The 25,140-nt window shown below is 46.4% G+C and overlaps 1 protein-coding gene and 1 pseudogene across 1 annotated transcript; both read left to right on the top strand.

Moving 5' to 3' along the window:
- Window positions 1-4,901: 4,901 nt before the first annotated feature.
- LOC124681775 lies at window positions 4,902-6,416 on the top strand. Its single transcript, XM_047216599.1, has one exon. It carries the CDS (start codon window positions 4,956-4,958, stop codon window positions 6,414-6,416), a length of 1,461 nt encoding a protein of 486 aa, XP_047072555.1. The 5' UTR covers window positions 4,902-4,955.
- A 785-nt stretch (window positions 6,417-7,201) lies between these two features.
- Window positions 7,202-24,012, top strand: LOC124681779 (annotated as a pseudogene).
- Window positions 24,013-25,140: the final 1,128 nt, after the last annotated feature.

The raw sequence follows: 25,140 nt of genomic DNA on the forward strand, positions 1-25,140 counted from the left end.
AGTTAACTCTTATGCAAGACTTATTGATGCTTGTCTTTAAGTACTATTCATGAAAAGTCTTTGCTTTATGATTCATTTGTTTACTCATGTCATTACCATTGTTTTGATCGCTGCATTCATTACATATGTTTACAATAGTATGATCAAGGTTATGATGGCATGTCACTCCAGAAATTATCTTTGTTATCGTTTACTCGCTCGGGACGAGCAGGAACTAAGCTTGGGGATGCTCGATACGTCTCCGACGTATCGATAATTTCTTATGTTCCATGCCACATTATTGATGATATCTACATGTTTTATACACATTATATGTCGTATTTATGCATTTTCCGGCACTAACCTATTAACGAGATGCCGAAGAGCCGCTTGCTTGTTTTCGCTGTTTTTGGTTTCAGAAATCCTACAAAGGAAATATTCTCGGAATTGGACGAAATCAACGCCCGGGGTCCTATTTTTGCACGAAGCTTCCGGAAGACCGAGGGGAAAAGAAGTGGGGCCACGAGGCGGCCAGACAACAGGGCGGCGCGGCCCGGCCCTTGGCCGCGCGGCCTCGGCGTGTGGGGCCCTCGTGTGCCCCCCCCGCGTTGCCCTTCCGCCTACTTAAAGCCTTCGTCGCGAAACCCCGGCACCGAGAGCCACGATATGGAAAACCTTACCGAGACGCCGCCGCCAATCCCATCTCGGGGGATTCTGGAGATCACCTCCGGCACCCTGCCGGAGAGGGGATTCATCTCCCGGAGGACTCTTCACCGCCATGGTCGCCTCCGGAGTGATGAGTGAGTAGTTCACCCCCGGACTATGGGTCCATAGCAGTAGCTAGATGGTTGTCTTCTCCTCATGTGCTTCATTGTCGGATCTTGTGAGCTGCCTAACATGATCAAGATCATCTATCCGTAATTCTATATGTTGTGTTTGTCGGGATCCGATGGATAGAGAATACTATGTTATGTTGATTATCAATCTATTACCTATGTGTTGTTTATGATCTTGCATGCTCTCCGTTATTAGTAGAGGCTCGGCCAAGTTTTTGCTCTTAACTCCAAGAGGGAGTATTTATGCTCGATAGTGGGTTCATGCCTCCATTAAATCTGGGACGATGTGACGTAAAGTTCTAAGGTTGTGGATGTGCTGTTGTCACTAGGGATAAAACATTGATGCTATGTCCGAGGATGTAGTTATTGATTACATTACGCACCATACTTAATGCAATTGTCCGTTGTTTTGCAACTTAATACTGGAAGGGGTTCGGATGATAACCTGAAGGTGGACTTTTTAGGCATAGATGCATGCTGGATAGCGGTCTATGTACTTTGTCGTAATGCCCAATTAAATCTCACAATATTCATCATATCATGTATGAGCATTGTTATGCCCTCTCTATTTGTCAATTGCCCGACTGTAATTTGTTCACCCAACATGCTATTTATCTTATGGGAGAGACACCTCTAGTGAATTGTGGACCCCGGTCCATTCTTTTACATCGAATACAATCCACTGCAATACTTGTTCTACCGTTTTCTGCAAACAATCATCATCCACACTATACATCTAATCCTTTGTTACAGCAAGCCGGTGAGATTGACAACCTCACTGTTTCGTTGGGGCAAAGTACTTTGGTTGTGTTGTGCAGGTTCCACGTTGGCGCCGAATCCCTGGTGTTGCGCCGCACTACATCCCGCCGCCATCAACCTTCGACGTGCTTCTTGACTCCTACTGGTTCGCTTAAACCTTGGTTTCTTACTGAGGGAAACTTGCTGCTGTGCGCATCACACCTTCCTCTTGGGGTTCCCAACGGACGTGTCAACTACACGCATCACATGGGATGCAAACATTTATCATAAACACAAAGATATAATAATAACGACTTTATTATTGCCTCTTGGGCATATCTCCAACAATATAGGCCGCGAAGTGTCGCAGCCGGCGCAAGAGTCTGAAGGAGAGGAATGCAGCGGTGGCGGCCGCCCAGCAGGCAGAGGCCGCTGCCCAAATGGCATGGCTGATGCAGGTGAAAGCCGACGCCCACGTAGGCCTCCATACGAGCCTAGCGGAGGCCATGCTCTTCGTCAAGCAAGATAGGATCATGGGCGTCGCTCCGCCGGCCTCGTCGGTGAGCTTGATAAGTTCCCATCTGCGTCCTGGAATGCCTGCACCCTCGTAGGTCCACGCGGCGTCGTGGTTCGCCTCCGGCACCGCGCCGGTCCACTTCAACGGGGCCCCGGTTCCCAACCTGAACCGGACGCCGAGGAGTGGTGACTCGGCCCGGCCGCGACACAGAAGATGCGACATGTCCAGAGGAGAGTATGTCGTTGCCCTGCACCCTGTTTTAGGAAATGACACCATCTGCCCCGACGATGGATGACCCGGTACATTTGCTCTCTCTGTCGTGTGTCATTCAGCTGACGTCCGGTGATTCGTAGGCCTATTGGACGGGACGCAATGAGGGAAATATCCAGGCCATGATCTTCGTCAGCGGCTTCGTTGGCGAAGGCGGCGTCGGGAAAGGGACGCAGGATCAGTGGGCACAGACGCAGGATGGGGTGGACATCGATGGCGAACAACTGTTCCCCACCGAGCCCATGTAGGCAATAACCGTCTGCGTGATGCCGATGGGGAGGTGCCAACAGGGCATGTCCTGACCAGGGATGATGCTGGCAAGAAGAAGGGGGAGAGCCATGGGACCTTCGGCTTCAACGACAACGAGGACAAATGTTTGTGCGATGCGTGGGCGTGATGGCACTGGTAAGTAACGGGCATCATGATTCCATCCATCTATTTCAGCATTCAACATATCATAAACCTAACTTTTAGCTATTAGGTAGCGAGGGCATTGGAGAAGTTCAAGACAACACATAAGAAGGGCTTCTATATGGTCCATTGTTGGGAGAAGCTGAAGGATGCGCCGAAGTGGAACATTGGCTATGTGGCCTACCATGAAGCTGTCAAGAATGGGATAGCCACATTGGTCGTCGACGGCGAAGACGATGATCCTTCCCCTTCCACATCGTCCCCGGGGCCATAAGGCTACCAAGGCCGATCTTGCCTGGGATGCATCAGCCTTTGCGTTCAGCCATACCTTGGAGAAGATCATGGACCAAAGGGACGAGAAGAAACGTCTGGAAAAAGAGGCCGCAACTGTCATCTACCTCAACCTCACCAAAGAGGTCATTGGGGTCCAAATGATGGACGTCGAGGCCAAAAAGGCAGACACCGAGGCCAAAATGCGTGACGCCGAAGCCAGGAGGATGGACGCCAAGGCCAAGATCCGGGCAGAGGACACAAGGATCATGTTGGCCGACTTTGGAAAAATAGATGACGACACCAGGGTCTGGTTCGTGAAGAAGCGCGTCGAAATCCGCGCGTGAGACGTCTGATCTGCGGCGTCATTGTCAACCACCATGGCCTCTTTTTGGACTATATTTGCTGTTCTGGCCATGTCTGGGCACCTTTTGGACTACATTTTGTGTTGTACCTTGTGCACAATGTGATGGACTTATTTGAGACCTCAATTTGAGCTAATATGATGGCCATATGTTCATGATATTTGCTTGTTTCTCCTGTTTTTTGATATTCCAGAAAAAATGGTCCGCGGCCAATATGCGTCGGTCCGCTGGAGACACCCGACGCATAACCATTTTCGCGTCCGTGGGCCGACGCAAACAATGCAGGCGGTAAATTTCGGCGTCAAAAATGTGTCGGCCCGCTGGAGATGCTCTAATGCTCTAGACGATGCACTTACGTATATATTCCCATTTCATTCCCATTTCGCCAGTAGTATGATTATGACACCTCTGAATCTCTGATCCCCCGTTTCACTACTACTAGCTTACAAGATTTCTCAACATGCACCTAAGAGGCTTATAGTAGCCAGACCAGTTGACCTTTTGGATAAATACGCCATGATGAACAAAGTCCACTTTGGAGTAATGTACTCCAATGGTTCTAAAATATAAATCTCTTATGTGGACTAACATGGTCTCAAAAACATATACAGTGTGATCAATAACCACACAAAGCCATGGTTTTTTTTTTTTGAGATACACACAAAGCCACGGGTTTAGTGGCCTGCTCTTTTCAGATCCTGTCAAGTGAAACAACACACGAGTACCGGTGGAAACCCAACATTTATCTATTGCATCACACACACAAGAAAGGAGAGTTTATCTAGCAGCAATGTACATATGTACTGGCGTGAGCATCCTTTTTTCTTCTTCTTTTGGGTCTTCCTACTGTCCACTCAATCTGAAAACAGTCACCAAAAACTACTTCGTATGGGTCTCGTTGGCAAAGGGCCTTGCGGCCCTCTTTAAGTGTTCCCTGTTTTCAGTGTCTCATGCTACTGCAATTTCTCTGATCCTAGCTTGAACAGGGACAGGAACGGGAACAGTCACCAACCACCAGCTCTGAGGATAAAAGTCAAGCCTGTTCAATAAAATAATGCCCAAGGTACAGAAGTTTTTGATCTTGAAAGAATGATGGAGTATGTATTTGACCTTGAAAGAAGCAAATGTCCTTCGAAAGATTGCTAATTGAAGTATGGACTGGTGATTCCCATCACTGACCAATAACAGTTTACTTGCTGGCGAGTTCCACAATGCTTATCCACCGAAGTGCAGCTCTGGAAACCTGGAAAGAGTCCAAATAAACTCCACAGTTAAACTTTGCTAGCGTAAACTTCACATATGTAAAATGTAGTAGGACAAATGTAAAGATAATAAAATATACATTTTGGAAAGATAATTGATTAGTTTGGACCTACGTACTGCAGATTATTAATTGCTGGTCAATTTATTCATGCCACTTCAACAGTTGGGTAGTCCTTGTCACCCAACCACTAATTGCAATCAACGGTTTAATCATCCCTGGAGACTTTTCCCTGTAGACTTGTTCAGCAATTTTTGTCCATAGAGACAAACCAGCAGCTTCCCTCATCGATCATCTTCTCACTAGCCATGGAGGTTGCCATGTCTGCGGTTACAGGTGAACTTGTGAGCCGGTTGATCTCCTTCCTGATGAACAAGTACCACTCCTCCAGCCATGCACAATCAGAGGAGAAGAAGATGGTGGAGAGGTTGCAGAGCCTCCTAATGAGAGTCAGCACCGTCATTGAGGAGGCAGACAGGCAATACATAACCAACACTGGGATGATGATGCAGCTCAAGATGTTCTCAGAGGCTATGTACAGAGGATACCGCGTGCTGGACATCTTGATGTACCAAACCCTCCAACATATTGGCTTCGACGAGGTTAGCAACGACTCCCCTAGCAGCTTGTATTTAGCCATTCCCCTCAAGCGCTCTCGGAAAACAACATGCAAGCATGATGAGAAGGCGATGCACCTCGGCGCCTTAGAAAGCTTAGAAATTGTTGTGGCTAACATGGCAGAGTTTGTTGTGCTACTGTGTGGATGCGAGCGCATGTCTCGTAGGCCTTATGACATATATCTCTACACCGACAACTTCATGTTCAGCCGACACGCTGAGAAGCAATGGCTCTTGAGCTTCTTGTTGCAGCACAACGACCCTCCCGGTGATTGTGCACCGGCTGTCCTTCCGATAATTGGTGGCGCTGCAGTTGGGAAGAAGACTTTGGTTGCTCATGCGTGTGGCGACGAAAGGGTTCGCACACGCTTTCCCTCTGTTTTGCACTTGAATGGAGACAACTTTATGAGGGTTGACCAGGGAAGGACCATGTTAGGGATGATGTTGATAATTATTGAGTTTTCTTCTGATATAACTGATGATGATTGGAAAAGGTTTCACTCATTTTCCATGAGGATGAGCAGAGGAAGCAAGATCATAATCGTAGGTAGACTTACAAGATTAGCCCGATTTGGGTCAGTGAAACCAATTTTCCTAAGTGCTCTATCTTACGATGAGCTGAGGTACCTTTTCAAGACATTGGCATTCGGAAGCATAGATCCGGCGGAACATCCACGGCTACTACAAATAGTTGATGAATTTACGGAGGTGTTGCACAATACGCAAGGTTCACTCGTCTCAGCAAATACGTTCGCGTATGTGTTGAGAAGAAACCTTAATGTTCAGTTTTGGCGTTGCATATTGAACATGAGAATAAAAATGGTTAACAGAAACCTCGCCAAATATGGTGTGGACCCAACCCTTCTTATAGATCAAGGCCATCCAGTGGACATAACGGACTATGTTTTGCATCCACTAAGCATGACACGCTATAAAACTAATGTTTCAATCAACAAGGAAACGCCAATTGTGAAATTTGGGGAACTTGTAGCAGATCCTAGCATTAGACCAAAACAAGACTTCATTCTAGTTTCATGGGAATCAAGGATGCCTCCCCACAATTCATTTTCTTGTTTTGTCACAAGTCACACTGAGGATAGCCATGACAGCAGTGCCTTGCCAGGGAGGAAGCGACGAGGAGTGTTAATCTAACTTGTTTCAAAATTTATGTAATTTAACTCTTGTATTTTCTTGATACATGACACGGGTGTTTTCATGTGGCCATGGGCTATAATGTGTAATGTTGCAGGTATCAAAAATTGCCATGTAAATCTTGTTGCAAGTACTTTCATGTTTCATGTAGTGTCTTTTAGTATTCAAGACACAATTATCGCTTAATCATATTGGCATTCTGATAAGCAAATGTTCTCACATTAGAAAGTATAACCACATAATATATACGGAGTTTATATGTTTTTGGTCAAACAAAGATGTTGCTCCATCATGTATTGTCATGTTACTATAATTTTGTATTACCTTTTATCTTCGCATGCTCCCAGATGTGGCAATATTTTTCTTATTATAAATGGGTACTTTCCATAAACAATATTTACTTATACAAGCTAATAATATTTATATTAGTACTCTTGGGTGACTTTTACCTCCTAGGTAGTAATACGTCACCATAATCAGTCTAGACTACTGGATCAAATAGAATGAATGGTCTAAAATAGTTTGAGAGTATCTTAAAATGTCTCTGACCATATTAGGTCACACTTGGATTGTATCACAGTTGCATTTAAATGAAAAGATTAGACTAAGAAAACTGCCAACCACCACCGCACCGGTATAACACACGAGTGCCTCTGAAAACCAGTAGATTTTTATACAGGGTAAAAATTGTATTTACTTACATTTTAAGCCTAGGTTAGTCTCTTTAATCATAAGATTTAAATTAAAAGACTAAACCAGTACAGAATAAGCTACACAGAGACTGAATGAGGTTCTGAAGAAAAAGTATTGTTACATGTCTATAGACGTTTACTATTAAGTATGAATCTATGATTCTCATCACTCTGACCAAGAACGATTTTCTTACCATGAGTTGCATCCTGCTTCTCCGTAGAAGTTCAACTGGAAAAAATCCAAAATAAATTCCATGATATGTAAAATGTAGTACGACAAATGCAAAGATAATATAATATACATTTTGCAGAGATAATTAATAAGTTTGGACCTACCTATTGTGGATAGTGCTAATACTGGATAGCTGCATCATCATCCCACTTGGACAATCAGAGGAAAAGAAGATTGCGGAGAGGTTGCTTGGGAGCCAGTTCATCTCTTTCCTGATGAATATCGCTTCTTCAGCCAAGCACAATCAGATGAGAAGATGTGGTGGAGAGGTTGCAACATCTTCTGATGAGAGCTTGCATCATCATTGAGGAGGCAGATGTGCGATATATAACCAGCTGTGGGATGATGATGCAGCTCAAGATATCCTCAGAAGCCATGTCCAGAGGATACGGCGTGCTGGACACCTCGAGGTACCAAACCTTCCAAGACAGTGGCTTTGACAAGGTTAAAAACGACTCATTTAGAGGCGAGGATGACTTCAAGACGGTGGTGGCGCGTGCTGGTGGATGATAGGTTGGGTGGAGCACTCTGAATCGTCTAGGGTGGTGGGGTTAGGGGTCAGGACAAATCCATGTTGCTAGTCCGACATTGACGCGGTGACGCCTGCGGGTGCCACCATTCCTTCCTGAAGGGTGCCGGGTCGACCCCTACCTACTCCCCTTCGCATATCGGGGGAAACCCTAGGACTAGTCCGGGCAGCAGCGTCGTTATCGCCGCTTCCTTGTTGAAGGTGTTGCTTGGTATGCGGCATTTCAGTGTGCTAGGAGCGTGGTGAAACTTATCCAGAGGGCGCAACGGTTGAGGGAAATCTTCGTTTTCATCGATCTGCCGGTGTCGACATTACTTTATTTTTTCTTTCTCTGTCTTATCTTTTCTTTTGGGCCTGCTTGTGCTGTGACCCCAACCGTCTTGTTGTATCTTTTGGTTGCTATATAAATATAGTGGGGCGAAAGCCTATTTCGAGGAGAAACTACTCATCTAGCAACAGCTTGTATTTAGCCATTCCCCTCAAGCGCTGTGGAACAATATCAGACAAGGATGAGAAGGCCATGCATATCAAGTCACATGGTGCCTTCTGCCTTGGAAATGTTAGAAGTAGCTGAGGGTAACATGGCCGAAATTGTTGTGCTTCTGGGTGGATGCGAGCGCATGTCTCATACGCCTTACGGTGCATATCTCACTGATAACTTCATATTTGACCGACACACTGAGAAGCAAAGGCCCTTGAGCTTTTTTTTGCAGCTGAATAACCCTGACGTGGGCATTACCCTTCGGGTAACCAGTATTGCCCTATCTGGTATTGATAAATTGGAGGCTCATGAAGATACCTGAAGACAAGATGGGCCACTAGGACGGCGCACTAGAAGATTCCTTAGCGGGCAAGACAAGGAAGCGAACAAATAAGGAAAGATTGGATCTAAACTACTGTAAACCTAGACGTACTCGGTTAGGACCCTTGAGACCTGGCCTCCTATATAAAGGCCAGGAGAGGGGCTGCCGAGGGACGGAATTGATCTTAGCAATCTTAGCCAGAAAAAGCTTAGAGCTAGGTCACCATAGCAATAGCCATCTCGACGAGATCTCAGCCGAACTATTCGGCACCCCATTGTAACCCATTATCATCATAATCAAGAACAGATAGACAGGACGTAAGGGTTTTACCTCATCGAGGGCCCCGAACCTGGGTAAATCGCTCTCCCCGCTTGTCTGCGAACCGATGTCTTCTGTCAGCTTGCAGGATTCCGTCAACCCGAAGCCCCTATCGGAGGGCATTGGCGAGGAGTACCCTCGACAATTGGCGCCGTCTGTGGGAAACCTGTCGGCACAAGGCAGAGCATCGGCAGGTCCGATCATGACACCGGCGGTTTCGCCGGCAGCTTCATCAGCAGCTTCATCGACACCATCGTCACCAACCCTGGGAAGCCCGATCCGATTCGGCTCCTACGAGTTTACTCCACACAGCGATTCCTCCCGCTCGAACTTTTCAGATCTACAAGGAAACATGGAGATGACCTTCGGCAGCGTCCACTACAACGTCAACGCAGAAGGAATCCTTCGACTGCTGGAATCCCCCACTTCCGGGTCGGCGGGATCAAGCGCGTCATCATCACTCGACCTGTCGGCTGGACTGACGGGATCGACGTGCTCCCCTGTGCCCTCGACTCCCCGCTCGGCGTCCTCCATGTCGGTAGGATCGGATGATTCCTCATCCTCGAAACTAACTTCGTACTACTCGCTCGAACCGTGACACCGGGCACGGGCTGGGATCAAGCGACACGCCATTCATCCGCAACGCCCGGCACTCATCGGGAGAGGACAGTATCGACAAGCATCATCCGTGGAACCACCCGAAGGGCGGCACACCATCAGGTTTATGTCGCCAATAACACGGGAAACGCAAGGCGCAGAGGAGACGAGGACCATACCCCCCGTTCCAGTAGAAGGGCAAGTTTCGAAAACAGCGCCAGCAACCGCGACAGCGATTACACTATCGCGGACGAGGAGTGGGCGGCAGCAAGGGAAGCAGTACTCAACAACACGCCGCTCCCCGCAGGACTTCGGTTGGAACCCTCAATGCTTATCGCTCCATACTAGAGAAAACCGGGAGCACCTGTCGAAAGAGCAAGCCACCCTTGAGAGACGCCTATCTGCGGCGGATCGATCCAGCGAACGGCGAAGGGGCTCGCAAGGGAGTGCCTCCCAAAACACTCACGGAACAGGCAAGAACCGGTCAAGACTATCCAGGCTTTCAGAAGATGACGCCAGAGAAATAACGTCGAATCTGACCAAATCCTTTATGACTATGGATACCGCCGGCATGCCCCGGCCGAAGACCGTCGCAGGAGCAACGGCCAACCTCGCCGCATACCTCATCAACCAGCGCCCCGAAGGATCCATGGCTCAAGCTCATCGAGGTGCCCTGGAGAGTCTCGCAATATTGGGGAACAACTTAGCCCCGCCAAAAGAAAGGACCACCATCCAAGGCAGTGGGTCGAAACATCATGCGAGAGATTCTCGAGACGAAATCACCCAGAGCAGGATCGACAAAGCAAGGCGACGACGCGCCACTAGGAAGGACGACGACAGTGATTCTTCGGATGAGGACCAAGAGTACGACGGCGAGCTCAGGGGAGCTGATTGTCTAAGTTATAAGATCCGCGAAACGATGCCACCCAAAAAGTTCAAGCCTACCCCTACCGATGCCGCCAAGTACGATGGGCAGCAAGAACCAAGATCTTGGATAGACGACTACCTGCAGACTGTGATCCTGCACAAAGGAAACCAGATAGCAGCAATGCAATGCTTGCAGCTTTACTTGAAAGATTCAACACGGGCCTGGCTAAGGGGGCTGCCGAAAGGCTCCGTTAAATCATGGGACGACCTAGTAGATGCCTTCGTTGCCAACTTCCAAGCAACATACAAGAGGCCCGTCGGGATCGAAGAGCTGCGGAATTGCCGCCAGAAGCAGAGGGAATCGATGCGTTCATACATCGGGAGATTCACAAAACTCCTAAACGCCGCCGAAGACGTATCTGTCGACGAGCAATTGACGCTTTTAGCGACGGCGTTCAGCGGGAAAGCTACATAGAGGAGCTTGGGCGCAAAAAGCCTAAAACCATAACCAAGTTAATGGAAATCGCCAACAGCTGGGCCGATGGCGAAGACAACGTTCGAAGGCCACGACAGCGCAGCGACGACGAAGAGGATGACCAGCCGAAACATGATTCGGGCGGTCGAAGGGATCGCAACAAGAGAAGGAAGAACCGCGGTTACGATGACAACAACTTGGTGGCCGCAGGCTACTCTGATCGGCAGGGCGACCGGTATGATGACAGGCGAGACGATCGACAGGACGGTAATCGGAGCAACTCTGGTAACCGTGGCAACTATAAACCACGACAGCAGAGAACACCCGAACTACCCTACGCTGAGCAGATCAACGCCCCATGCTACCTGCATTCATATACCGACTCCAAGGATGGTAAAATAAAATCTAGCCACCTGCTCAGGGACTGTCGGCAGTTCATCGATATGCATAAACTCATCCAACAGGCAGGCCAACAACAACTACCACCACCACCACCACCACCCCCACCGCAACATCAGGTCCAGCAAGCTCAACCTCATCAACCCAACGAGGCATTTCCACCACCACGTGGGCAGATGAGCATGATCCATAGGACAGGTGTCTCGAAAAGAGAGATGAAGAAACTCACCCGAGAGATCAACTTGCGTAAAGCATCATGGCAAACATCCCCGAGTACGTCGAATGGTCCTCTCGTAACGTTACGTTCGGTCGAGCGCATCACCCGATGACCATACCAAAGCCAGGGCACGCCGCCCTGCTAGTCGAAGCACAAATCGGGGGGTTCAAGATGACCAAAGTTTTCATGGATGGTGGAAGTGGTCTAAACCTGATTTTTGTCGACACAATTAGAAGTATGGGGATCGCCATGAACATGTTGGAAGAAACAGACACCTGCTTCCATGGGATCCTTCCAACCGCACCGGGCTACTCTCTTGGCAAAGTCTACCTGAATGTCATCTTCGGCAGGGCCGACAACTTCAGGAAGGAGAAGATCGAGTTTGAAGTGGTGAACCGGGAGTCACGAGTATCACGCTATACTTGGGAGACCAGCGTATGCCAAGTTCATGGCTGTGCCGCATTATGCATACCTCAAGCTGAAAATGCCCGGGAACAACGGGACAAACATCACGAGCCTATGGAAGTTTCTCACGCTCGGACAATTGTGATCGCGACTTTCAGAGGATTGCTGCAAAGTTCGGGTCACAGCGAGAAATCGTTGACCCTCCGCCCAAGTTGTCTATACGAGAAATTAAGGAAGAAAAAGGTGGCAGGGACGCCAAGAAGAATTCAGCTGCTCTCACCCTTAAAGCTTCGACGAGCGAAGCTTCGGCAGCGAAGCTTCGGCGAGAGAAGCTTCGGCAGCAGGAGCCTCGGCAGCAAAGGGATCGGCAGCTGATGGCACAGAAGGCTTAGGAGATGGCAAGACAATGGCAATCACCGCCCAAACCCCTGACGAAACCAGCAACGCTGCAGCAATCACTGACACAGTGAAGAAGCCAGAAGAGGAGAAGAACCCCTTCCGTACCTAAGCAGTCTACTAGTCTTTACTGTTTTTTCCCCTTTACTTTAAAACAGGGCTTCCTCTTTTCCGCCCTCTAGCATCGTGCTGCAATAACCCAGAACATAGGAATAACGAAGGGTAGATTTAGAAATGGGATGTGCATTTCATCGCAAAACGGGGGAAATTTTCGCGTCTTATTGCAACTAAACCTAAGAGGGATCGAGGTTCTCACTCATTTTGCATTTAGGGTTAGGCAATGTGAGTTAGGGAAATTTCGACATGATCTCTTTTGTAACTTGTTACTTTGGGGAATGTTTGCATTTGATAAGTGTTAAACATTTAAATATAAACATCACACAATATAAACAATGAATTTAAAATTCAAACACAAGATATAAATTCAAATCATTTTGAATTTCAAAGTGAATATCAAATAATATTTTATCAAGAATATAAACATTACATAATACAAAGTTCATAAACCAAAACTTGAGCTTTATTGATATACAACACAATTACAAAGTCTTTACAATATTCTTGATACAAGAATTGAGATATAATGAACAGAATAAAAGAAAAGGAAAATTACAAGTTTAATTCTAAACTAAACCTAAACTAAGTGTCTTGAGGATGATCTTCTGGCCATAGTATAATTTAAACCTGCAAAATAACACAGAGAACAAGAACTAGCCAGAATACAAGTGTTAGCAAGATTCAGTTTAGACAGTTAGCGTAAATAACACAAAGTTCGGTTTGGACAAGTGAAACTCGTCACAAGACACTTGTGCTTGTCCAAAATCTTGGACAGCACCAGATAAACATAGGCAGACCAGCACTGAGCAAGCCACAGGGGCTCAAGTTTCACCATATGAAGGCTGTTGCTAGGCAAGCAACAGCAAGGCAAGGCAAGGGGTGAGTCATAAAGTAAATGAGCCTGTGTGTCATGGCCAGGGAAGAAGTAGAGGCAATATAAATAGCACACAAACCCTAGAACCAGTGCACAGTCGACCAGATAAGATCACCAGGTAAGGGTGAAGCAAGAACAAGCACAGTTCATCCAGTTCATAACCAAGAAAAGAAACCAACACAACAAACTTAGCCACCAGGAATCATGGTGACCTGAGAAGATCAACCAGAATCTGGAGGTGAAGGGTTGTGAACAAAAACCCCAAGTCTGCATCAACCAAATATTTCATACTTGGAGCTGGAACAAGGTATACCAAGTTCCTGGACAGATCCAATGGATTTGATTCATCACATATGCATGAAATAAGCATGGGAATGAGCAGATGCTCATATGGGTAGATTATCACTTGGTTTTCACCAAGGATTACTGCCAGTCAAAAGCTACTAAAAATAGAAAGCATCTAGGTACAGATCTTGTACACAGAAACTAGCACATATGCACAGGTGCACACACTAGCCAGATTAGATGCACAGATAGCACCAGTAGATGGCAAGGATTAGCAACTAAGACTACACAGTAAATCCTAAGCTATGAACCATCAGTAACCCTAGATTTTCATCGAGCAAGCATATTGGCATTCATATCTAGTATGATTCCCAAATATGCAAGCAAAGGTTGAGTAGCCACAAAATCCAACTAACTAAGTGAGCAACCAATCAGTAGCAAGGCTACTGAGGTCACATCACACTTAGCATCAATTAAAAGGAAGCCAAACTTAGCACATCATTATCCAGGAATGGATTTAGGTTCAATTGCTTGCTAAACACTCATGAATAGCCAAATCATTTGCAAGCAAGTCATTTAAATCATTACTGCATAAGCAGTTCATCATAATTAATTAATACAAGCATGAATTTATCACAGATCCATGCTTAGCACTAACAGTAACATGCTATTAAGCAACACAGTTTAATCACTGCACCATAGCCATTGGAGCAAGTCCAAGTAGCTTAAGTAAGCAACGACATAGTGATGCTTGAGCATCAGCATCACAAGGAAATTGAATCACTTAGCCACGGTATTAATCAAGTAAGACATCACTGACATTGAATTGATCAAATGGATCAATTATAGCAAGCCAAGCTACACAGGGAAGTTAGCCAACAAGCAAGGAATGATCCAATGGATCATTGGCTTGCATAGATAGCACTGAAGAAGATCACAGGCACCACTGGCACACACACAAGTGTCATTGATGCATCACAAATACACCTAGACAAGCAAGTATGATATCCCAGTAAGAATAAGCAAGCCACAATCAAGCATAGCTTGGCATATCAAGCTTTTGAGCAAGCACAGCAGAGCATGGCAAGTACAGAGCATGCTAGGAGCAGCAGAGAAGCAAGCACAACATAAATAGCAAGCAAATCGATATGTGCCAGTACCAGTAAATGGTAATTGGGCCATGAGCTTGCAGTAGACAGAAGCACAGGAAGATTGCGCAGCCAATAGCATGGCTCGCGTGATCACGGAACCACCAGCAGAGCAACAACGCATGAGGAGGAAGAAGAACGAGTAACAAGGGGAGGCGCACAGATATGGAGAAGAGGAAGAGGAAGTGCAGCAACTTACTTGCGCCTGGAAGCAGAAGCTAGGGCATGGCGAGGCAGTGCTCGCGCGGCCCTAACAGCTGCAAGTCCAGGGTAGGCGCCGACGTTACGCCGGCGAACCCAAACACGAACCAACATCACCGTAGCAAGCACCTGAGGCGACGGCACGAGTACTGCGAGCAGCACCCGCGCCAGGTCAACCCCAGGAGCGCACCCATCGTCGGCGAGGACGAGAGCTCGCCGGAGTTCGTCGAGGCGATTCTTCCCGAGATTCAGATCGGAGGCGATTCGCCAGGAGAGGAAGAGAAGGGGAAAACTACGCGGACAGATCGATAGATCTGCACGCGGCGGTTCTAGTTCGGTAGGTGGCTACGGCGGAGGAGCACGGCGATGGCCGGAGCGAGGCGGCGGCCATGGCGGCGACGCCATCGCCAGAGCGTCGCGAGAGGTTAGGATTAGAGGTGGACGAGAGAGAGAGAGGGCCGAGTGAGTGAGAGAGGGGTGGGCCGTTCGGTGCCACCGAGCCGCTATGGGGCAAGCCTTAGTGGGCTGTCCCTGGGCTTTAGGTAAATGGGCTGGGCCCAATAGGGGCCAGGGGCATTTTTGTCTTTTAACAATTAATAAAAGACCAGAACTTTACCAATTTTTAATAAATAAAATACAATTCTAAAAATCCATTAAAAATTGGATTAATGAATGAAAAATAAATCTTAACAAGAATAAAATATGAAATGTAATTTATGAAACAAATTCAAAATTATGAGTTTTAAGAATTTAAAATAATGATTTGGAATTTCAAATTATTATTTCCTTGTATTTAAAATTCAAGGAAAAATCTCAAATAAGTTCAAATACTTATTTTCAAACATTTCAAAAGGAAATTCTACTATTCCAAGTCATTTCTATTAAGAAAGGTATTTCTCAGAGAAAGATACTCTATTCCCTATTATTTCCAGAAAATATAGAGATAACTCTATTATTTCAAATTATTTTTGGAATGAAAAATAAACCATCAATTCAAATAGTTTTACTTTGAATTATTGTACTTTATGAGAATTAAATTGAGTTACACTTTTAAATCTATTGCAAGTTACTGTCAAAGACATAAATCGTAACTCAACCCTAAATTGCTATAACCCAGCGGGGTAAAGGGATTCAACATAAAATAATACATCCATGATTGCATTATTTGGATTTTATAACATTGTCTTTACCGGACAATGATGCTTCTTACAGAACCCGAGGTCCAGGTTCCATCAACTGCATTGAACTGCACTATCTCGCAGTCCACAGGCAAGTTCACCCTTGCTCATACCAACTTGTGTATTTTCTATTACTTTAATGCAAAGCTATATACTTATCATTCCTGCATCGCAAATGAAATGTTACTTTCCAACTATGAATATGACTATGTGGCTGGCAATGGAACCATGGTATGTGTTGATATGGTGGAGGTTCCATTTCAATGGGTTATATCACCCTAGGATTAATTACCAATGCCGTCCAGTGATTCTAGCGCCGTACAAACCGCGTTGACCATGAGATCTATAATGGCTCTGGGGAAGCCAGCCGTATCTTTTCCTTTCTGCACGCCAACGGATTGGTAGAGCCGGCGGGGTGTTGGAGGCACTGCCGTAGGTTGGGATATCCTTTTAAATCCCCATCCATTAGTGATGATAAGCTCTACCATCTATGAAGGATTGTCCGGAGTACACCGTGAGTAAAGCCGTATTATTGGGGGAAGTCTACGGGGGTGTACGGTTGGACAAAAGGGTGGGTTTGCGGTCGCGGAGAAGGCGGTGTGGGCTTGGATTTTCATACCTGGCCTCACACCAAAGGAAGTGTGAACGGGGGCAAGTCCCGCGGATGGCAAAAGGGGTGGAATCTCTTGTGGGAAAAGTAACGCACCTCTGCAGAGTGTATCAAATTGTGGCTCGTCACTCCTTGTTCGGGAAGGAAGCTGCGAACGCGGCAGGAAAGGAACTCCACGAAGTTCTAGTCAACTCGTGAAGACTGACGGGCATAGTTTTCATAATAAAAGCAACCTTTTGAAGAAATGATTGCAAAACATGCATTGACCTGAGATTTCCTGATCAATGGTCGTAGCTAGTGCATCAAACACCTTTTTACTCTTTTAGAACTTGCTGAGTACCCCTGTACTCACTTTCTTTCGACACCCTTGCTAGACTGTGATCCGGAAGTGGAGGCCATCAACGATGGAGCACCAGAAGGAAGTTACGAGCTGGTCTACGAAGAACCTGATCTTACCGGCGGAGTGGAAGGAGTAGACTATGGGATAGTCTATGGATCAGATGACACGGAGGTGGAGGAGTAGTGACATACCCTAGCATCATAGAGCCGAGCAACGTAGAACTTACCTAAATAAGTTGTTGAGCTCTCTTTATATTTGTTATGAGTTGTAATCGTACTTAAGTAGTATCTTAGGGTGTTCTCATAGGACCTGTGAGAATACCAACTTGTTAAGACAATGTTTGTAATAAAGTATGGAGTGTTATGACCTGCAATGTTTCTGTTGTACCACTCTAAGGGATATGGCAATTTGTGAAGAAGTCCCTTCACAAAGATCATATCAACGACTTGTATACTACAACATGCAGTGGTATCTTTGGGTCACCGCACGTGCTTACCTTATTAATAAGAACTTAAGCTTTATTCCCTTGTTAAGCATTGCAGTAACGACAAACTTCTAAGCCCCATCACTATGTAAACATAGTACAAGGCAGAAGATCGCGCTCCAAAAAAGCCTCTACGAGTGCTAAAGGACGTCCACCTTTTCCTCCGCTATAGATGCCTCTAAAGAGTGCCGCAAATAGCAAAACTTTATAAACAACAACCCACGTTCAATATTTTACTTATGGAAATATCAAAGGAACAACGGGCTCATCGATAGAATCATTACACCCGAAAAATTCGGGAATGACTGTCGAAATTCACAAACGGTTGAAAGCAAAGTTGCGCATACAACAGGTTTAGCAAAACCTGCAACACGAGCTGATCACTCATAATGATTTGCTAACCAACTAGTACTCATACATCCAACGGGCAATTAAGCTTCGCCCCTTTAAATATTTGCCAACGGCATGGTAAAAGTACACATTCATGTACCAACCACATAAGTAAGTTTTTGGCCCAAAAATCCGAGCACTCGGATGAACTAGCCAATACAATTTACAAAGGTAACTTTACACCGTTATATCACCCTTGCGGAGTTTCCTTTTCCTCAGTTACATCTGACATATCCTCAAGCACTGTCGACAATTACATGAGCAGGAGCTAAAACCTTCGGGTACAGCTCCTCGAAGTCACCGATTGCGTTGGCAATAGACAGCAAGCAAGCTGAAGGATAACAAGTAAGCACAAGGGCAAGCGTGCACTTGGCCCCTGCAAAGACTTGAGATCTTACTAGCTCCCGAACCTTCTTGGCACTCCCAAATTCAGACATCAAAGTCAAAAGGGTAGGGGAACTGCATTCAGAGGAAACATTGTTTTCCAAACCACCCTCATGGCCTTGTAGCACTTGTCGAAGAACTGGTGGACCTGTTGCACTCGATCCTGAAATTTGACGACAGTCGAGGCCTTCGAGTGCTCCCGCCAGAAAGTTTCTTCGGATGAGGAAAGCTGAGTCAAAGCATGCACCCGCTCGTGTATACGCTTGTTCTCTTCCGCAGGGTTCAACGCTATGACTGCCAAAAGAATTAATAAAAGACTCGGACAAGAAGTTGCTAGCAAGCAGCCAAAGGGATCAAGAAACTTACAGTTTAAACTTTCGGTAGCCTTGTGCAGCTCGCCAAGAATGTACCGCTCTACGACGGCTGCAATCTCGCTCTTTTTATTAATGATGGCAGCCAAGGCATAAGTGGTGCGTAAATCCTTCTCCATCTGGGTCATCCGGTCTCTCATGCGCTGGATCCGATCGCTTTCAGGAAGCGCACCCGACGAATCGTCTACAAACGAGGAGTACTTGGGAAGACCTGCGAAAGTACTCGGTTATAAAGAAGTGATGGATATGGTACAGCCGAACGTCCAAAATAACTCCCATCGGGAGAAGCGCAGAAAGCGATATCATAGCAAAAGTGTGCTAACAAAAATGCTAGCACGGAGTTTATTACAAAGCATGAGTTTCTGCGGCGGAGCAATGTTTTGCATCAGCTCAAGGCACAAGTTTGTTACAAGAATCAAGGAAGCTGAGTCTGAGTCGATGAACTAGGACCAGTCGACGATTTCCTTGATGCGACCAGTTCAAGGAGCTGACGGGCACAAGTAAGAGCAGACGCCTTAAAGGTACTCAAATCAACAGGCTGCCCGTCTTGCCCTTTTGGAAGCCCCTTAGTCATTTCCTCGATGTCACCCTTAAAGCCGTAACCCATCATAAGCTGGAAGGCAAGGAGAGCACCAAAAGTACGCGATGTACGCTTGAATACCTCGATGACCCCTTTGGTGTCAACCGCGAAGGTATCGATTAGCTGTCCCAGGGTCTTCTCTTGCTTAATCTTGGGGAAGATCATCGAGTGCATCCGCGCCAGAGCACCCTTCCCCTTCACAAGAAGCTCTTGTGTAAGCTGGTGAGAAGCGAGAATCGTTGACACGACGTTCGCTGGGGAGTTATTTGGAACTCTTTCCAGGGCATCGACAGGAATGTTTGCTGCCTCTGCAATAGAAAGAAGGGAAAAGTTCAGTCATTGACAAAAAGTAAATCCATAAAAACATCACTCGATGAAAATATGTTAGAGATTACCAAGCAAGGCCAAAGAAGATTGACGAAGGACTTCATCCTTTTCGGCTGCTCGAGCCTCAGCTACCAGCCTGGATGCTTCCTCCTCCTTCAGCTTTCCTTTCAGTTTGGCCAGCTCTTCCTTCAGAGAATCAATCTCTTGGCGAGCTGCGGCAGCTATCTTGACTGCGCCATCCAGTTTTGAGGAGGAAGATTCGACTTCCTCTTGCAGCCGAACTTTGTCAGCCTCTAGAGAAGTGAATCGGGAGGCGAAAACCTCCAGAGAAGAGATAACGCCACGCAGGTCCTTAAGAGAGAAAGAAAAAACAATTATACAAGGCACGCTCCAAGAAATCTGTATTAAGATCAGAAGAGGACTTACAGAAAAAGGAGCCGCAGTAGCGGCAGTTGGAGAAATATCCTTCCCTTTAGAAAGGGAAGACGCAGTCGAAGCTTGAGGCATGGGGGCAGCCTTAGGAGCTGAAGCTTCGGAAGCCGCCACGACCGGCGAAACGACATCAGACTTGGCCTTCTTAGGAGGAGGCTCGATAAAGCCCTCATCACTGCAAAAGTAAACAGTCGACTGTGATTATGACAGGAGTATGAAAAGTAAAAGAAAAAGGGGCACAGTATAACTTTCAAAAAGGAACTACTTACATGTCGAAGAGATCATCTTCATCGGCAAAGCCGCCGGTTGATCTCTTCGCAGGAAAAGCTCTGGCCCCATCCGCAGCTGCATCAACAAAAGTATCACGATCAGTGTCGGCATAACGCACTGATCCGTCGATACAAATGTTATCGGCTGAGGAGGGGAGATCAGCGTCGGCAACTTCAAGATTCATCGGACCATTATGTTCATCCTCTAAACCTGTTTGATCGATGGTGTGAAAATCTACGGGGATTGAGGAGCCTCTCCCCTCAGAAGTATCATCCGGTGAATCACGTGTATTTTCGGAAGCCATAGGGATCTGGCAAAGAAATATGATAAGTAAGAACAAAGTTGATCATGTTGGCTAAAGCAAGGAACTATAATAGAGATGTGAAGAAAGGAAAATACCCCTGATGGTGGATGATCAACGTCAAGGGGAGCATAAGAAGATATCAGCGGAATCGAATCTTCCTGGTTGAAGGAAGTAAGACGACGAACTTCATCAAGCAACTCTTTTTCTGATAGATCGGCAGCGTTAATCCTGGTCTCATCCTTTGGACCTGAGTATAACCACATCGGGTGAACTCTGGCCATGACGGGCTGGATTCGGCGCTTCAGGAAAACTGCTGCCACCTCCGTACCAATCATAGTTTGGCCGTCAGCCTCTTTGATTCGAAGGAATTTGGCAAACAATTCTTCGGCTGAGGCTCTTTCGTCGGTGGAGAGGATGTTCTTCCAAGAGTCCTTGGGCTTGGCTTCAGTAACGTCGGCATAGCAGGGAAGTCGACATTCGGGTGACAAGGAATCTTTAACATAAAACCATTTCAACCTCCATCCTTGCACGGACTCTCTCATTGGGAAATTAAAGTAATTAACTTCGAGCGAGCAACAAAACCTACTCCTCCGGTGACAAAGTACCCATTACTACTGCTGTATCTTTTCACATAGAAGATCTTCTTCCATAGCCCGAAATGAGGTTCAATACCCAAAAACGCCTCGCAAAGGGTGATGAACACAGCAACATGGAGGATCGAGTTGGGGGTAAGTTGCCATAATTGGATTTCATACGTCCGCAAGAGATGGAGGAGGAATCCATGAGTGGGGAGCGAAAGGCCTCGATGAAGAAAAGATAAGAACATCACGGAAAATCCAGCGGGAGGATCAGGCCGAGAGATCGCACCTGGAAGGATTACATCTCCCGCGTCAGAGGATATCAATCCTAAGCTTCGGGACCTCTTCTCGTCACGCTTGGTGACGGTTGAAGCTACCCAGTCCCCAGGTTTGACCATCGAGCCCGACGGCGCTGGCGGCGCCGGAGCTGGGGGAGGGGCGCTCGAAGCGCTCCCCTTCGGAAGAGGAGAGGACTTGGCAGCGGCACCTCCGCTGGTGGAGCTAGCAGCGGCGGCGGTATTCTTCTTCTTCACCATCGCGAGATCTGAGGAAGATTGAAACTGTGGCGGCGGCGCAACAATGGCGAAAGAAGGAAGAAGAGGGAGAATGAGGAGATGTTGCGGGAACCGTGGAGAAGATTGCGAATTTTTTGCCCTTTGGAGATTTTAAGGAGAAGTTAGAGTAAGCACGTGGCGCTTGAGGAAAGGAAAGAACTGACGGCCCACTACGTCCACGATTGTGCGAAAATCGAGGAGCCACCTCGGTCGTTGCGCGTACAGTAGTCAAGCCCTAAAACACTGATTGAGCAGGGCTAGGGCTAGCTCGTCATGATGAACCGGTCAAATCAGCCTGCAGCTGTTACACGATAGCAATGACGTCATAATTTGGAAGCATTCGAAGGAAACATAAAAAGTCATCGGATGAAGGATTTGAGTCCACGCACGGATTGCGAGCATCCGAACCTGGACTCGGGGGCTACTCCCATCGGGAGCACTAACGCGCACCCGATAAAAAAGAAGATTCGACAGAATAAGCAGTCGAAGGAGTAAAAGTTTGAAAGTTTTTTGCACACTTCGTTAATTACTCCCATCGGGAGGACGCGGTGCACACTCATTGAAAGTTTTTTGCACTCCAGGATCATGCCCGGGGACTTGATTCTGCGTAGAGTAACGTTGTTTTGCCACCGGCAGTTAACCAACAAAAGTTGGGCACGTTACTCATTATCCTTTGCGAAAAGAAAATGTATCGGATGACCTATGAAGACTTGGGAAAAACTTGACGAGAGGAAAGTATTCGAGTAGTACGACTTGAGTCTACGCACGGATTGCAAGCGTCCGTACCTAGACTCGGGGCTACTCCCATCGGGAGCGGCCGACGCGCACCCGATAAAAAGAAGATGAAGCATAATCAAGATGAACAAGAGCAATGAAGAAGAAGAATGTCGGGAAAAAACATGCATTAGTCTCTACCCGAATTATCTTCGGCTAGACACTCGGGGGCTACTGACGTGGGCATTACCCTTCGGGTAACCAGTATTGCCCTATCTGGTATTGACAAATTGGAGGCCCATGAAGATACCTGAAGACAAGATGGGCCACTAGGACGGCGCACTAGAAGATTCCTTAGCGGGCAAGACAAGGAAGCGAACAAACAAGGAAAGATTGGATCTAAACTACTGTAAACCTAGACGTACTCGGTTAGGACCCTTGAGACCTGGCCTCCTATATAAAGGCCAGGAGAGGGGCTGCCGAGGGACGGAATTGATCTTAGCAATCTTAGCCAGAAAAAGCTTAGAGCTAGGTCACCATAGCAATAGCCATCTCGATGAGATCTCAGCCGAACTATTCGGCACCCCATTGTAACCCATTATCATCATAATCAAGAACAGACAGGCAGGACGTAAGGGTTTTACCTCATCGAGGGCCCCGAACCTGGGTAAATCGCTCTCCCCGCTTGTCTGCGAACCGATGTCTTCTGTCAGCTTGCAGGATTCCGTCAACCCTAAGCCCCTATCGGAGGGCATTGGCGAGGAGTACCCTCGACAAACCCACCTGGTGATTTTGCACCAGCCATTCTTCCAATCATATGTGGTGTCAAATTTGGAAGAAAGCTTTGGTTGCTCATGCGTGTGACGACGAAAGGGTTCGCTCACGCTTTTCGTTTGTTTTGCACTTGAATGCTGAGAGTGTTTCGCGGCATAAAAGGACCATGCTTGGGCTGCCGACGTTGGTAGTTACTGAGTTTGGTTCTAATGCAGGTCACCGTGACTGGAAAAGGTTCCACTCATTTGCAATAAGAATGGGCATAGGAAGCAAGATCATCACCATAAGTAGACTTCGAAGTTTAGCCTGATTAGGATCGGTGAAACAAATTTTCCGAAGTCTTCTGTCTTATGACGAGTTGAATTACCTTTTTGCCAAGGTGTTGCACAGAATGCATGGTTCTATGTGTTGTTTGCGGGCAAGTTTTCAGACGCACTCTTTTCCTTCCAGGGTACCGAAGGGGGCTGGAAGGTTTTTAATGAGATGGGTTTGCTTTGCTTAATATAGTGTGGTTTACATTTCAAAAAAAAATGCATGGTTCACTTGTAGCAACAAATAAGGTCACGGATATGTTGAGAAGGAACCTCGATGTTCAGTTTGGTATTGCATATTAGGTAAGGGGATAAGGATAGTTAAAAGAGATCTCTCCAAAGATGGTATGCAACCAGGCATGCTTACAGACCAAGGCCATTCAGTGGACATAATGGACATGGCTTTGCATCCAGTTATCATGAAGCCTTATACAATTTAATGTTTCAATCAAGGATCTGCCAAGTGTGACATATGAGAACTTCTAGCAAATCCTAGTTTTAGACCTAAAAAAACACTTCATTCTAGTTTCATGGGAATCAAGGATACACATGATGAAGGTAATAGTACCTTGCCTGGAAGGAAGCGACGAGGAGCACCAATATAATTTTTGTTTCAAAACTTGTCTTATGTCACTCTTCCTGTTTTTTTTTTTGATGTATTCCCGTGCCCATGGACAAAAAAACCTTTTAGTTAGTGATTACGTTAAAAGGATTTGCATTATTTTACTGCATTCTTTGTGTTATTATTGCACTACCAGATTATGTATGGTGGTGATTGTAAGTAAGAACTATGGCACCTGCAATGTGTATCTTCAGGAGAGAGTATGATTCTAAGAGACTATGCATTACGTTTCGTACACGAATATGCAGCCCACGGTCATCACTGTACCCTTCTTTTGAAAAAAAAAAAATGAAATTTGTACCTTTGAGTTTCAGAAAAAACCATTAGTTTTGGAATATGTTTATATGTTCCATATATCCCTGTCAAGTCTAGGTAGAAAACTCGTATGTTTTTGGGCTATACAAAAACTAATTTCTGACAACAAATGTTAGTCATATACCAGTATTTCATTTGTCAAATTCTGTTTTCTTATTGCCCAAAGTACAACATAGTTTTTGTCGGGGGTGGCCCCCGGTAGGCCAAGACTATGGCAAATTATCCATAGTAAGGTAGTGGTAAACCGGATCAAAGAATGATCCGGATTCTAAGGTTAAGTTTAACTAACCGGAGTTGGTACGAACCGGTATCCCAAGAACGGTATACCAAGATACTAGTTCCAAGAGTTCGTGTTGCTAAGTACAAAGGTACCGGCTCAGAAGGAAAGGTACCGAGAAACCGGTACCTGGGGTCACTGTAGCCTGTCGGCACTTTGCTAAAAGATTCCATCAAGGACTAGAGGACAAGGATGAGCGAAGCACTTCAGCTTTAAACAAAACCCTGGTGCCAAAGCAGAAGATGACGTAAAAGATACCGGACGAGGTCATCGCCCCGTGTTTAAAGTCATAACCGGCGCCAGCTGGGCCAAAGTAGCTTTATAAAGTAGTGTCGTCGTGGTGAACAGACAGAT

This window comes from Lolium rigidum, unplaced genomic scaffold (genome assembly GCF_022539505.1).
Source record: "Lolium rigidum isolate FL_2022 unplaced genomic scaffold, APGP_CSIRO_Lrig_0.1 contig_55932_1, whole genome shotgun sequence".
In the NCBI taxonomy this organism is placed as follows: Eukaryota; Viridiplantae; Streptophyta; class Magnoliopsida; order Poales; family Poaceae; genus Lolium; species Lolium rigidum.

Bases quoted from the DNA above. Each gene is read 5' to 3' on its own strand.
- LOC124681775 (XM_047216599.1), top strand. From the start codon at position 4,956: ATGGAGGTTGCCATGTCTGCGGTTACAGGTGAACTTGTGAGCCGGTTG.